Raw genomic sequence first — 16,828 nt, forward strand, 5'->3', positions numbered from 1 at the left:
ACATCATGTATTATATATGTTCAACTTTAAGAAACTGTTGCCCAACATTGTGCAACCTATAAATTCCTTCCACAACCCCAAGCCATGTAGCTTCAAGAGAGAGAAAATAAACATTTCCCTATTTTCACAGAAATCATGTACAGTACAATAGTGCCAAGGTCTCTTCTTAACACTATTTTTTAATAAGCACTGATAACCTTTTAAGGCACTGTGCCTTTCTAAGGAAGACGAGTTTGACAGTTGGTTACTGTTATATATATTTACATTTACTTTGCTTCCCTTCTTCCTTTCCCTGGGAGTCTATCACTTGAAATTCCTATTCCCTGTGGTGGTCAGAATGTCTATCCATGATTTACCCATTGACTGCTTTCTGACTCCAAATATTAAATGCAGATATGCACACAGTATCTGAGCCAAAACACTGTCTATATTGTACTCTGCTAACCTTTTGGACCAAATGCAACACATATACAGATTCTTTAGCAGATGCCTCTAAGCTTAACATATATAAATTATTCAGCACAGATTCATGTACTTTCAAAGAAAATCTGACAACTAGTTGGAGCTTTCCTGTACCAAGGCATTAAGGCAACATAAGGCAGTGTCCAGGATGAATAGACTGAACATGTACTGTTCTTAATAGCAAAGGGCTGGGAGGCAGAGTTGTCTCAAATCTTAGTGGTTTAAAAAGGTTAATAAAATGTCAGTAGGTTATAAACACCACCCAGTAGCCATTTTCAAATTCATGTGTGATAATACTAAATGTCATACTTGTGTCTCCGAAATCTAGAGAAAGATATAGTAAGAAAAGAGAGAACAAAACAATACTTTTTAAAATTCCACAAATTATTCAGAACTATGATTTTCAAAGGGAAACTGATGCACTTTGCCGTCTCTCAACAAGGCACACTCAATGCCTGCTAAGCCTATACTTTATAACTTTAGTGCTACTAACTAAAGCACAAAAACAGTGTATTACCCCCCACCATCAAAATGCATTTAACTCCACCCAGTGGGGAGAGCCTACTACTGTATGAAAGTGTTGTAGAACATTTGCCAGTCTCTACTTGATAGCCTGTGCGGAGCTGGGCACATTCCAGTTGAAGATGGAGAGGCTGTGAGGCAATGGAGAGGGCGCCCCTCACTGGGCAATGAGGAAACCTTGGTTCTAGTGTCCTCTACCTCATTCTCCTGCTGTCAGTGGTAATGACTTTCAGGGTTTCCTAGCTTTCTTGGCCCTGGTTGTCTTGTCTGTTAGAATGGAGAAAAATACCTTTCCCTGTCTGAAGGCAGAGCATGAGACCAGATGATCTCTTATGAGTTCATTCACCTTCACAATTCTATTCTATTAAACTCTATTTCTAGACTTTAACTGTGAATTCTTTTAGTAACTAATCACTATTATCAATAGTCCCGGATAACCCCACCCCCACCCCCGGTACCAGGGATCAAACTCAGGACCTTGTGCTTGCAAGGGAGGCACAGTGCCACTGAGCTAAGGGCCCCCTGGATCACTCTTGATGCAACAGAAATGCACTTCTTTTAGCTTTACTACCATTGGAAACAGGACAGCTAAGTGGCATCCTCCTCCAGCCTGTGAGCTTTCAGGTGTATCAAGACACCTCTGGGCTGGACATGGAGCTCAGTGGTACAGTACTTGCCTAGCATGTACAAGGCCCTGGGTTCCATCTCTAGCACTGCAACAAATGAACATCCACCCCCTAAACAAGGACAAGCAAAACAATAATAAAAGAAAGTGCTATAGTTACTTCTTAGCTCAAAACCACAATTCTGGCCAGAGGTGTAGCTTGGTGGTACCACACTTACCCTGGGTTCAATGCCCAGCACCACAAAACCAAACAACCCCCCCCACAAATCTGGAACCTTATGCACTGAGTCTCAAAACTTGACTGGTACAGTGAACAAGCTTTGAACACCTCAAAGATAGCTGGGATTTAGGGATTTCTCACCGAGTCAGAAGTCTCTGATATGGGCATGCCTAGAGACAAATTCCAGGGAGCACAGTTAAGTGTTAAGCAAGCACAAGAAAGCTCTCATAACCACCAATGGATTGCATTACCTTTTCTAGGAAGCTGTCTTCTTCCTGAGAGCAGAGCAGGAAAAAAGTCATTGATAGATAGAAAATGATTAGAATTAATTTGCAGAATTAGAAACAGATCAGTATTAGAACTCATAAGTTTACTAGAGAGACATGCTTTTCAGAGCTTTGACTTCTTAAATATGATTGGTGAGAAATGAACACATTCTTCATCTGTAAAGTCCTCTATTGTGCAGTTTATTAAAAATATCACCCAAGAGACGCACTTCTGCAGGGCTAGACTTCTGTGGGCCCTGCCAGCTGACCTGCTAAATGCCCACTGATGTCTCTTCCTGTCGGTCTCCTGCACTGTGCAGCTTCTTAGCTAACCCTCAAAGTAGTCTCAATGGAAGAATTTGGTTGTGGACCTGACAGTGGCCATTCGGAAGCAGAAGATAAGCTGCTCTCCTTTTCACTGCCACTCCTTTCATCACAGTCAGCCTTCTGAGCGTTGTCCTTTCCAACTCCCCATAGTCACTTTCCTCTCTCACAGGGCCCAAGAGTCCCTAGATTTGAAGGTCCCTCTGAAATCAAGGAATTTTCTTTTAGACCACTGTAAATCAGAAGATCTATCATTACTTTTATTTTCCTGTAGGTACAAGATAAAAAAGAGTAGCATGGGAAAGGGAAGAAGGTAACTTTTTAATCTTTTCTGTCTTTTATGCTATTGTTACAATCCAGTAAAAACAACAGTAACAATAATTGCCATCACTACTGAAGGGGCATCTGCCATATAGCAAGAACTGCGCAAAGTGCTTATATATAATGTACACTGTCATTTAATCTGCACACAACTACAAAGTAGGTATCATTTTCATTTTATAGATGAAGAAACTGAGGCTCTGAGAGGTTAAATTATTTGTCCAAGGTCCTTCTTAGGTAGTAAGGGGCAGAGTCAGGATTGGAACCTAGGTCTGACTAACTCCAGAGTCATTATCACTATGCTCCCTTGGGACAATATAACTGCTTCCTGGATGGAACAGGAGGGGAAAGCTGTGACAATGTCTTCTCCATAGTAAGCTGAAGAGAGTGAGAAACCTACTTACGAGGCAGCATGGTTAACAGAAAGAGGATAGGCATTATGTTAGGCAGTCTTGGGTACAAATCTTCCTGCTGCACCTTGTTAGTTCTCTATAGACCCCAGGCAAGTTACCAAACTTCACATTACCTTGGTTTCTTCATCCCCAAGACAGGGATAATAATATCTACCTCACAGGCATAATGAAACCGTCTAAACCAAGAGGTGGTGGGGCATACCACCCTAGCAACTCCCTCCTGGGTTCCTCCTGTTCATGCTATGGGCCGCTAAGCACTCAAGTATAAATCATATGTCTTGGTTCTGGTCAGTGAAAGGAGAAATCTCAATGTCATTGCCTGCAATGCATGAGGGCCAGAAGTAGGGACAAATATGTACTCTCTGATATTCCAAGTGCTAATGCTGAATGCATTTTCCCCAAACTGTTGTTATACATGCCAGATTTTCTAATATTGTTAGACACATTATAAGTTAAACATACTTTTGTGTGTTTATTTAGGCTCTTAAACCACATGAAATAAAGTAATCAGGGCAATAATACTTTATAAGGCACAAATTATTTATAGTATTGTAATCATAATACTTTTTAATGTAAAGTTAATTCTGAGTGCCAAACATCTAATTTAATACAATTTTGGACTACACCCTTTTATAAAATTTAGGAATACTTGTTAACAAATAAAGAATTCCCCTGCCTGACAGACTTTATCTTTTTCCTCCCACGAGAACATGACACATGTTACGAGTAAAAGTAGGCAGAAATGTTATATACTAACCTGTCAAACAAGGCCCTGAAAGAAGTTTTCTTTGAGTGGTGACCATCTACCAGTGCAAAGCACTGTGCTAAATACCTTTGGGGAGAGGGCAATAAGAAATGAGGACACACAAAGAAAGATGTGGTTGGTCCCTTACTCTAGTTTGCAATTGATCTGGGGTATGGAGTCCCAGAATTTCTGGCCTGACATTGTCATAACTCACATGTACAATTTCTCAATAAATGGTTATTAACCATAAAAGAGTCAGGATTTTTTTTCACAGTGCTGGGAACAGAACCCAGGGCCTTGTACATGCTATAGGCAAACACTCTGTCCCCCAGTTCACAGGACTTTATTTTTTTAATTTATTAATGAATATATTAATCATGGTGTACTGGTACATAAACATATTGCATTTTGATTCTTTTTACTTCCCCTACCCCTCCTCGCCCTCTATCTCCAGATCTCTTTCCGATCTCCATGAAGTCTATCTCCCTGCTTCCTAAAACCTTTTTTTTATTTTGCTCTTTAAATTATTTATGCTTTGGGGTTGTCATATAAGAGAAGCCATGTGATATTTAACCTTCTATATCTGATTTATTTCATAGGATTTTAAAGGGTAGAGACGGAGAAGGTGGAAGAGGCAAGTGAGGCACAGTAGTGTAGCCAAAGGCACAGTTGAGGAGCACGATAAATTTGTGGGAAGACACCTAAGAGAATGTTAAGAAAAATAGTGGGAAATAAATCTGACCCTGAAAAACATGTTAAGGAATTTGGATTGTATTCAGCTGGGGGGGAGCTGCTAACTTTAAGGAAGTAGCAGACCTCAAAGCAGTACTACAGAAAGATCAATCTGACAACCCTGAACAGGAAAATTTAAATGGAAGGGAGAAACACAGGTAAAGGGAAACATTAGAGGCTAACAAGGCAGATCAAACAAGAGACAGTAAATACCTTAAAACTAATAATGGGAATAGATTTTTTAAAATGGGGCTATGGCAGTCTAGGTTCAATCTTTGGCATGCAGAAAGCCAGTTTTCCCAGCACCATTTATTAAGGAGGCTATCTTTCTTCCAGTGAAGGTGTTTGGCCTCTCTGTCAAAGATAAGGTAGCTGAGTGTGCTTGGCATTGTTTCTGCATCTTCTATTCTGTTCCACTGATCCTCAAGTCTGGTTTTTTGGGAGTTTTTTTGGTACTGGGGATTGAACTCGGGACCTTGTGCTTGCAAGGCAGGCGGCGGAACCACTGAGCTAAATCCCCAGGCCCAATCAAGTCTGTTTTCTTGCCAATACCATGCCTGCTTTTCTTACTGTAGCTTGGTGGTATAACTTTAAATTAGGGATTGTGACGGACCCCACCCGACTGTGCAGGAAATATTACAAAGAATCAATAACTGTGTTTACAGCAAGTTAAAAAGCTTTTGCACAGTAAAAGGAACCACCAACAGAGTGAAGAAATAACCCACAGAATGGGAAAATATTTTTGCCAGGTGCTCCTCAGATAAAAGACTATTATCTAGAATATACAGAACTCAATAATTTAGATCCCTCAAATTGAAAGATCCAATCCATAAATGGGCATCTGAAATGAACAGACACTTCTCAGATGAAGAAGTAGAAACAGCAAATAAATACATGAAAAAATGTCCAACATCACTGGTCATTCGAGAGATGCAAATGAAAACAACGCTGAGATTCCACCTCACTTCAGAAAGAATGGCTGCTATCAAGAAATCAACCAATAACAAATGCTGGCGGGGATGTGGGGAGAAAAAGGAACCCTGCTCCACTGCTGGTGGGAGTGTAGACTGGTGCAACCACTATGGTAATCAGTAAAGAGGTTTCTCAAAAAACTAAAACTAGACGTTTCATTTGACCCAGCTATTCCTCTTTTGGATAACAATCTTTCTTCCTCAAAGAGTAAAACATCATACCACGGTGAACATGCATACTCATGTTTATATGAGCACAATTTATAAGAGTTAAATCTGGGAACAGCCCATATACCCATCAACAGATGAATGGATAAAGAAAATGTGGTATTTATATACAATAGAGTACTACTGTGGCATAAAGAAGGATAAACTTGAGACATTTTTACATAAATAGATGCATCTCGAGACCATAATCCTTTTTTTTTTTTGAGACAGGGTCTCACTTTGTAGCCCAGGCTGGCCTCGAACTCACAGCAATCCTCCTGCCTCAGGCTCCCAAGTGCTGCAATTATAGGCATACGCCACCAGGCCTAGCCTCAAGACCATAATCTTAAGTGAAACAAATCAAACACACAAGTTTAAATATCACATTGTTTCTCTTGTGTGAGAAATCCAAATGGTAAATAAGAATAAAAATGGAGGATAGTTATTGAGAAGTAGAAAGAACTTGTCCATATGGGAAGCTGAACAAAGGAGGGAGGAGGGGCAAGGGAAGAAAGGCAAAAGGGATTTAAAAAAGAATGGAGGAAAAAAATGGAAACAGAGCTTCTGTAAATGGGGAAGAGAAGAAGAGTTGAAGGGAGGGGAGGGGAATGGGAAAAAAGAATTAAGATATATTATGTACAGGTACAAATTCCCCATAATGCTGAATTTTTTTTTTTTTTGGTACCGGGGGATCAAATTCAGGACCTTGCACTTTCGAGGCAGGCGGCGGCACCACTGAGCTAAATCCCCAGCCCCAAATTCCCCATAATGAATGTGATCATTACGTATGGCACACATGTACTAGTAAAAAATTAATGGATAGGCTGGGGATGTAGAGCACTTGTCTAGCATGCATGAGGCCCTGGGTTCCATCCCCAGTACTGAAAGAAAAAGAATGGACAAAAGAGAAAACTTTGGAGAGACTAAAAAGGACTTTGATTAAAAATAGATGAAAATTATATTGAATAAAATGCTAATCTCAATTTTGAAAACAGAAATATCATTTAACCTCCACTAATAAATGGCCTACTCCTAAGGTGGTCGGTCCTAAGATTACTACCAATCACTTAGTTCAATGGAATTAAAGCAAAAAGCTATGTGTTGATTTCATTTAAAAAGGGAACACAGTTTAGGATTTCTCTGTGGGACAACCCTGGCACAGAGCAACTGCAATGAAAATCATTCTTTACCCCAACGTTTACGCTCAGAAGGCTGCTCCCAGTAGTACACGCAGCCCAAATAATACAGAGGAGTTATTTAGAAAAGCAGAAAATTGGAAGGAAATTCAAGTTCTCAAAAGATTTAGTTCATATGAAATACAGAGTAGAAACAAACCATACACCTAACAGCATTAAGATATGAGTGGTTAGATCAGTAAGGCAAAGTAAAGGTTTAGTGAAAAGATCACCGGGAACAAATTAATCACCAAGTTGTTATTTTGTTATTTTGGATTTTTGATACCCTGACATGCTTCCAAGCAAATACAATTTCTCTGCCATTCATCAAATTTTTCACCTGTGTATTCACAACCAACTCTTAGCCAGATCTAGCAGTTCAAGGGTGGTCTTCATTCCATTAGACTGCTCTACAATCAACAGCAGAACGTTTCTCTCAGCATGTCAATTTATGACACTATGCTAGTCCTCAAAGCCTTTTGAAGGGTCTAGATGCCCTCTAGCTCAAGCATAAATTCATATGCAGACTTAAGAAACTTTGTATCACCTGGCCTTACCCTAACAAACCTGTTTCATATGCTCCTATCCTTAATCTTCACTCTTTACAAGGAAATCTTACACTTTTCCATACATGGTCTTTACATTTTCACATTTTATCCTTTATATTCAAGATGTCTCTTGTGCCTGGAAGAGTTTGCTCACCCAATATATGAATACTGTACATATTTCGTAAGTACTTGAATTTAACTGAAACTACTTCAATGAGTAACCTCAAATCACTTTCCTAATTTGTTTTATTTAAATGTACTGAACTTATTTCTAGGTCATGCTAATGTTACATGCATAAACATCAAAACCAAAATAGGCTGTTTCTGCCATTGGATTTTTACAGAGATTAGATGGTCAATCAATAAGCTTTAACAGCATATAAGGGCTTGAGTAAACAGCACAGGAAAGGAATTTATTGTTAACACAAATTACAAGCTCCACAGTATTCATTTTAAATGATTTTCCAAAATAGTTACCAAATAAGTTGACATTAGACAGTAAAGATGGTTAATGTTCAGATGGTCTCTAACCAAACTCTCCAGGAGCTGTGATTTAGGATTTAGTCATATTGTACATGCAAATATAGGAGCCTGCGAAACCTTCATATACTTTATATCCAATGTTTGATAAATATTGATGATTATTTGCTACTTAATATATTAGTTAATAAAATAGGAAAACCTATTGTAATTCTGGAAAGAATAAAGATGATTAAAAAATGCAGACTGTCATGTTTTTCACTTGTGAGAATCCCAACTATCCCAAGAGTGGCAAAGTCACTGCTTGTGAGAAGAGTAGGAAAAATGTGTGGCACAAGAAGTTTTCAGAAACAGTACATAGGGGACAGCAAATGCATTGAACTTACTTCCAGATTCCCCATAATTTTAGAGTATATAATATAATAGAGGCTAGGTACCACTATTAATGTATCATCTCACGGGATCTCAAATATCATCTTGGGTCTTGGAAAAAAACACAGAACAAACATTAGACTTAAAGAAATATTTCAAGGGGCCAGGGATTTAGCTCAGTGGTTTCGGCACCTGCCTCGCAAGCGCAAGGTCCCGAGTTCCATGCCCGGTACCAAAACAAAACAAAAACAAAAACCAAAACCGAATGAACAACAACAAAAAAAGAAATATTTCAGGAGGCTGGATATGGTGGCACAAGCCTGTACTCCCAGCTACTTGGGACACTGAGACAGGAGGATCCCAAGTTTGAGACCAGCCTGGGCAACTTAGTGAGACTCTGTCTCAAAAACTAAATTAAATTAAAGGCTGGGAATGTAGCTTAGTGCTTCCTTGGTTCAATCCTCAGTAATGAAAAAAAGGCCAAAATCAGGTCAGGATAGAGTAGGAAGGTATTAAAAACAGGGTGTTTGTTATTTCAGACTTCTCGTTTACTGCCTCACACTAATATGGATAAATTCCTCAGCTATGATATAGGAATTTGGTAACACTGAGACACAACTGGGTGTGAGAAGAACAAGAAAACTAAATGTTACAAAATAAAAGCTTTAAAAAAATAAATGATGACCACACACAACTTAATAAAAACCAAGCAATTCTGTAATAAAAATGATCAGGGATCTATTTTTTTAACCTTGAATCACTTCTGCACAAAAGGAAAGAAGAGGGGTTTTCACAATGTCATCAATTTTCCTAATGATCTTGGCTTTGTATTTATGGGCAAATGTGGTGGGATTGCCTGATTAATATATTTTACATAAAATAAAACCTTTTTATGTTTGTTGAGTTTCCTTCCAGACACTTCCAGAGTTAAACTGAAAAAAGATTATGGCAAAGGGTATTATAATTATAGCCTCCAGTGACACTGACCCCAAAAAAAAGCTAGGTTACGGTTTACAGGAAAAAAAGGGAAGAGAGAATATACAAGGGTAAGTTAAAAAATAAGAATCAACAATCAGACAAATTTAGGAAATGGCTGACTCTTGATTGGGCAACTATACTGTATTCTTAAAAGCCAATGGCAGGCTGGGGATTTAGCTCAGTGGCATCACACCTGCCTCGAAAGTGCAAGATCCTGAGTTCAATCCCCAGTAGCAAAACAGAATTTTAAAAAAAGGGAAAAAAAAAAGAAAAAGCCAGTGGCATTAAAGAAAAAAATGAAGGATTGTTCTACTCTAAAATAGACTATAGTGGGGCATGGTGGTGCACACACGCCTGTAATCCCAGTGCTTGGGAGACCCTATCTCAATAAATGAATAAATAAATAAATAAACGAACAAATAAATAAATAGGCTACAGAGATCTTACCAGATGTACTGCATAGACCCAGATTGGATTTTGGCTTTAAAGAAGCTATTCTTTGTACAACTGGAAAAATCTGAATATGGACTGTATGTTTAATGACACTGCAGGTTTTCATAGGCATAAAAATTGTATTGTCCATACACAGAAGTTTGTCCTTTTTCTTAAGAGATGTAGGTTGAAGTGTTTAGTAGTGAACTGACATGCTATTATCACTTAATTTCAAATGGTACAGCAAAAAGTGTGTGCATGTGCATGCGTGAGTGCATGTGTGTGTGTGTGTGTGTGTGTGTGTACATGCCTAAGGCAAGGGGGGTTCACTGTATTGTCCTTTAAATTTTTCTGTACACTTGACATTTTTCACAATAAAAACCTGGGACAAATAAAGCTAGGAAATGGTGTTTGGGATGAGGGGAAGGAGGTAGAAGAAAACATCATTCTGAATGTATTCTAAAAGATGAAACAATAAATTTGAAAGACAGGAATATGGTGGTAAAAGAAAAACAATTATCATGAGAAATACCAGGAAGGCAGCGTATGAGTTTCTGAAGAAAATAGTTCTGTCTCAGACAGAGGTAAAACAGTCATGAGGGCTCTAGGGAAACAAATATAATTCCGAGAAAGAATGCTGGGACTGGACACAAGTACTTTAGTCTGCTATCTGAATCACAGCTGAAACAATTCCATGGCAACGGAACATCTTCCACTCAGACAGGCCAGCAGCCAGCCTGCTGCTCTGCCCTCCCCTTTGGATGATACACTCACTTGCTCTGGCTAGGCCAAAAGGATCACCATGAATACTGATGACAATTATAATGTCTGGCTGCCATTTCACTTCATTTTCTTTGGTAAAAGAACAACAATATACTTTGAAACCAAAAGAGGTCTGCCCACAAATCTAACACTATTTTCATTTAGAAGAAAAGTTCTTAATAGTTTGAACTTGATATTAAATCAATTTATGTTACTGAAAATAATATGCATTTCCTTCATAGGACATTGATATTATAACTTGGCTTTGGGGAGGGGGGAGAACAATTATCCTCCTTTCCTTTCTTGAGTCACATTAAGTAAGCATCAAGCTTCAATAAACATGATAATCATTCAAGATGCTGATAAAAGGCAGATTCTTAGGTCCCACAATCTGATTCTGCTGCCAGAGGTGAGCAGGGGGAGGAAGTTGTACTTGCAATAAGCATTAAGGATTCTGATGCAGGTGCTCCAAGGTTCCATTCTAGGCCTGTGCTTCTAGAAGCAGTGCAGTTTTACTGTGATTAGATGTGAGATGGTATAAGAAGGAATCTCAGAGTGGGAGTCAGAAAATCTGGGTGATAGACTTGTCACTAACTTATTTAACTTTTGGCAAATTAATGCCTCCATGCCTCAGTTTTCTCACATGCTTAATGAGAATAATACTGAATGTTTCACTTACTGTATCTTGCATACATGTTAATTTATATAGAAGTGTCTTGAGAGTATGAAGAGCTTAACAACTAAGCATTAGAACTTTGAGGCAGGTGCCTTTACTCTTATTTGGAGAGCTCTATATTATCTATTATATTTCCAATAAGAACTAACCGCCAATTAACTTCTCTTTCTTAGGCTTAATCTGACAGCCCTCCTACCTCAAAAGAAAGAAAGCACAGAGATAATGAAGATATTTCCTGAGTACTGCAAAACTTTTATGTAAAGGTTTACATCTTAGGATGCTTCTTACCAAGTCTATGAGTTTGGTGACAGGAACTTCTCGGATTGGTCTTTTCATTCGGCACAAAGCCTCTAATGATGTACCAAAACAACTTGGTAGGTAATTTCCACTGATTGTCAAGAAGTAATCTTTGCCTCTATCCAAGTGAAGGACAAGAATATCTTCAATCTTATCTTCCCCTGAGTTCAGGATGGTCACAGAGTCTTTGCTGACATACACATCAAGAGAAATGTCCACTGTCTCATCTGAAATGTAGGAGATGATACACAGTATCACAGAAACTTCCAATGGAAAAGCAAAAGGCTATGGGAACCAAAGGAACAGATGGCCTCTAAAAAATCACCAAGCAACAAAAAGAAAGAGACTGGACACAGAAAAGAGGTATTACCAATACAATGACAGTGAAGGTAAGAGACATACATATGGTTAGAAAATAAGAAGTTAAACCAAGGGAATGGGAGTTCTGAGGAAATGGTACATGGCAAGCAGAGACAATGGTAAAGGGAAAACTCACTTGGCTCCAAGTAGCCCTCAAAAGGTTCAGCCCGAAGCCATGGCTTGCAGTACTGGCTGTCATTAAGTTTAGGGATGAAAGAAAAATGGCAGGGAACCTGTCCATTGTTGCTGATCTGGAACTTCTCCTTTTGTAGTTGCCGAAACTTCACATTCTCAAACACAAACTGGGGAATAACAGACAGACACAAACATGCATCACTAGTAGGGGAAGTAAGTCAGTTGGATTATTCCATGGAGACTATGAATAAAGTAATTATTCACCAGGTGTATAACTGCCATATGCATTCACCAACTGAGCCAAGTTCACATCATCCACATACATTATTAAACTCACACAGCAGAGGAGGAGTTAGGTGGCTCTTGCTACTTCTCTAGCTACTCTGATTGTTCCTGAGGTCCTAAGAAGGTGACCCAACTCTGGTCCAGGTCATTCATCCTGTGACCAAGTCCTGGTCCCTGAGACATGAACTCTGCAATATAAAATGAAAATAGCTAACTTGAGGGTTCACTAGTGCCAGACACTGTTCTAAGAGCTTCACATGTATTAACTCATGTAATCTTTACATGTGTCCTTAATCCAGAGAAGGAAAACTACAGCTCTGAGAGGGTAAGATATTTGCTTGGGGTCATATATCTACTAAATCCCAGTGCTGGGACAAGAATGGAGGCAGTCTGACTCCAGAACACATGGTCTTAACCACTTGGCTTTAAGGTCTTTTCTGTGCAATCACAATGGGCAGTAGAACAGGAGGCCATGTATTTGGCTCACCTCCCTCCTGCTGAGTTCAAGGGAAGGAAGGAAGTCATTTTCCATTCTATCCATGATGCGTACAATATCTTCAAAGACCTTTCGATATCTCCGTTCATCCACAACCTTCACCTAAAAGAAAATGAATCTTCTTTTCAACCTTATACACTCCTAGTTCATTGCCCTTTGAGATTATCTAACAATTTAAAACTGGTCATTACAGTAACCATTTAAAATAAACTGTGATCCAAACAACATCCTCAAAAACTTTAATATCTTGCTTCATCCACAACCTCCACCTGAAAGAAAATAGATCCTTATTTTAGTCTTATTTCTTCTCAACCTGTCTCCAAAATTCTCTAACAATTTTTAAAAGGCCAATGAAGCAACTATAAATTAAACTAATACGTACTATAGAAGCACAAATGTTAAAGTTAAGGTAAGGTAAGTAAGGTAAAGTATAGGTAAGAATGTTTTGCTCCAGTGTTAAGTTACTTGGTGGTGGAAAAATGTGATGTTTGTGGTAAAAATGATTTCTTGCTTTATACAAAATAATAGTGTCAAAATATACCCATTATTGTTTCTAAAACGGCAGAAAATATAAGTGAAACATTTAATTCCATTAGCTGCTATGTACAATGCCAAGAATCATATCACTGCTCACATTACATAACAGCAAAAGTTTGTTAGTGAATGGAACCTGAGATTATATAATGGCAAAAGTGTGTCAGTAAATGGGACTTATGGCCATTTTAGACCATGGCTGACACAAAATATCCTAGGGTAAAACTACAACAGATAAGCAAATTATCTGCACTAATAGATCAGAAAATTTCCCACCTGACACAGCACTTTCAACTTCCTGATACAGCTGTTTTATAAATATTAGAACTTCATACAAGCAAAAAATTAACATAAAATATAATTTTAACATATCAAGACATTGTCTCTTTTTAGAAAATTTCACAGAAACATATATAGGATTCATGTACATAGCAAAGGTTCTAAAGTACATGTAGAAAACAGAGCACCAAAGCTGAGCCAAATATCTCAGACTGGGGAGGCTTTTTACGTTATTTGGACCATAGCTCTGAGAGAAATGAAGATCAATCACTTCAGCGTAACCTGGGTCCATACTATACACCGTGTTAAGATGAATTTTATACTTCCACAAAATTTTGCAACTTTTTATTTCAAAGAAAGTATTTTTACCCATGTCTTTTTATTTTCATTACCTGCAAGGCTACAAAATCAATGAATATCCTGACAGTTGAGAAAATTGAGATACAAAAGGTCAACTAACTTGCTCACTGTCGTACTTAATTACTTAATACCAAAGGCGACATATGGACCACTAGCCAGACCCTTTCCAAAATACTCCATATGTGACAGAATGATGTCAGATAAGTCTTAAAATCACAAGTGCCTGCAACTACTAATAATGATCGCCAAGGGGTGGGACCTAAGCATCTATACTTTTTTAAAAGCTCTCAGGAGAATTCTTAGGTCCACTAAACTGTGAGAATGCTGCAAGAGATCACAGTACCAAATGCACAGGTGGAATCCTATCTCAGCTTAATCTCAGCCATCCCATAGCAAATTTTCTGAAATTAATTGGCCATGGATGCTTGGCTCCTTTACTACCAGTCATTGTGCCAATGGTGGTAAAAATATAATGTGGTTTTTAAAGCCTCTAATCATAGTATACCTGAGTCCAAAATATTGAGTAGTTACTCAATGAAAGCAACCCCTTTCTCAGTGGATTAAATGATTTAATGGCACATCAAGGATAATGAGGAGAGAACCCCCCCCCCCGCCAAATTTCATCACCTATACACCCATTTGAGAAAAGGAAATTACAACAAAATCAGGAATTCAGAAGAAAGTACAATGAGCTAGATCTTTACGTAATAACACCGATAGCTCTCTAAGACACACTATTAAAAGTTTAAAAAAGCAGGTTGCAGACCAACACATATGGTATGAGACCACTTATGATACACACACCCTTACCCACAAGGCAGGCTTTTGTCTAGGGGTCAACAGAAAAGCATATGCAAAGTCTAGAACTGTACTATCCAGTAACAACCACTAGACACACAGGGGCATTTAAATTTAAATTACTATGCATTAAATCCAACTAAAAACTACACTCTCAGCTATTCAACAGCCACCAGCAGCTAGCAGCTACTAGACTGGACAGCATAGATACAGGACATTTCCATCACTACAGAAAGTTCTAGTAGACAATGCTGGTCCAGAAACACACAAACTCACAAGGAAAGTTGGCCTGGGTGGGAAGTGGCAGTTTAAGTCAAAGTTGGGAGTGGAAGATGACCAGGATTGAAGAGCTGCAAGCCTTATTTGTAAATTTTGTCTAGAGCTTTAAATAAAAAGCACTGCTATATAATTTAAAAGTTATTAAAAACTAGAAAGGTAGAACTTGATTAAAGATACACAAAAATATACAGAAAGCCTGGAGAATTGTTAACTAATCCACAGGAGCTTTGGATTAATGTGTATGGAGTATTAAAAATATTCCACGGTTCTAAAAGGAAATACAAACAAAATGCCAAAGCATAGCTGATTAAACCAGGGAGATCAGTATTTTAAGGAAAGACATCCACTGGAAGTAGATTTAAGAGAATTCAAATGAAGAAGAAACGGTGGTCCCCAAGTACAAACTGGAACTAGATAGGCTAAAAGTAGTATCTGAAGGCATATTTAATCAATAAGTACTTTAGAACTACTGGAGCATGCTGGGGTAGTAGAAACAGCATAGTTTGGGGAGTAACAGACTTAAGACTTGAACCTCAGCTCTCCTAGTTGGGAGTTACAGAGTTAAGACTTGAATCTCAGCTCTCCTAGTTTGAATAATCTCAGATACTGAACTCATTGGTTTTCCACCTGCTCATCTGTTAAACGGGAAATACTTAAGTCAAAGTGCTGTTGTGAGGAGTAAATGAAATATATACAAATTACTAGCAAAGTTCCTGGTACACAGCCACTAGCTGCTATCTGAGCAATGCTTATTGTTACCGATCATTATTTTAAAATTTAAAAATGGGGACCGGGGCATAGCTCAGTGTACGTGCTTAGCATGTACAAAGTCCTGGAGTTCACCTCTAGCACCACATAAAAAATCTCTCAGACCAAAAGTCTTTAACAATAACATTTCCAAATGGACACAAAGTTATGATTGTCCTGATAAAATTATAAGACCAAGAACTAATTTTGATCATCAAAGAAAAGCCCTAAGGTCATTCTTTAAAAGAGGTACAAGACAAGACATGTGGGTAATACCTATTTCAGACGCTGCCCCCCCCCAATGACATAAATACAGGCAAAAGAAATCTACCCTGTTATGCTTTTTACATGTTTGAACTCATTAATCTTCATGAGTAGGTACTATTCTCCAAATTTTATAGAAAAGGAGACTAAGGCACAGAAATGTTACATAAATTGTTCATGGTCACACAATTAGAAAGTAGTTTAGTTGGGATGCAAATCCAAGCAGTCTACTACAAAGTTCATCCCACTAAACACTGCACTAGATACGTTCTGATAGGATTATATGACTGTAGGTATGAAAAATTCACAAGAAATAATGCAAATGTGATGGCTGTACTAAGTCAGCAAGATTATAATATATAATCACAGGTAAAAATACAATGAGGAAAGAAACTTAACTCACAATACAGACAAAAATTAAATAACTGTCCATTTATTTAGCCCAGGATGCAACAGAGTTAAAGAAAAACTTAAAACCTATGGTTCTGAACAGGAAGACTTCACTCTAGTAAGGATGGCACTATACCTCATAAGGCAATACTCAAATTTGGTCATATTTTGATCCATCTGTGCCTTTGTTTCTGCTGTGAACACCTCTGCACCCAGAATCTCTTTCCTGGTGTTTCCTTTCCTTACTATCTCTCTGATGAAAAGCCAGTCATCCTTTGAGACTTAGCTTCTAACTCTTCTTTATGCTACTGGCTTTAGGAGGCTTAAGTTACTACCCAACCATTATGTGGCATGAGAAACTTCTGTGTCACGA

General features: G+C 38.3%; 1 protein-coding gene across 4 annotated transcripts in view; it reads right to left on the bottom strand.

Moving 5' to 3' along the window:
- The window catches only part of Ocrl (OCRL inositol polyphosphate-5-phosphatase), a 61,302-nt gene that overhangs the window by 6,184 nt on the left and 38,290 nt on the right, over positions 1-16,828 (bottom strand). For 2 of the 4 annotated variants that reach the window (XM_021240573.2, XM_021240574.2), the window contains exons 15-18: positions 12,796-12,906; positions 12,025-12,190; positions 11,520-11,755; positions 2,081-2,104 (exon numbers count right to left, since the gene is read on the bottom strand). In XM_021240573.2, coding sequence (XP_021096232.1) covers positions 2,081-2,104; positions 11,520-11,755; positions 12,025-12,190; positions 12,796-12,906 — 537 coding nt within the window. The remainder of the gene's footprint in view (positions 1-2,080; positions 2,105-11,519; positions 11,756-12,024; positions 12,191-12,795; positions 12,907-16,828) is intronic. The other 2 variants (XM_087199843.1, XM_021240575.2) reach the window with 1 other exon arrangement.

This window comes from Heterocephalus glaber, unplaced genomic scaffold (genome assembly GCF_053883595.1).
Source record: "Heterocephalus glaber isolate CG9 unplaced genomic scaffold, H.glaber_assembly_v1.0 deba00001729, whole genome shotgun sequence".
NCBI classification, from domain to species: Eukaryota; Metazoa; Chordata; class Mammalia; order Rodentia; family Bathyergidae; genus Heterocephalus; species Heterocephalus glaber.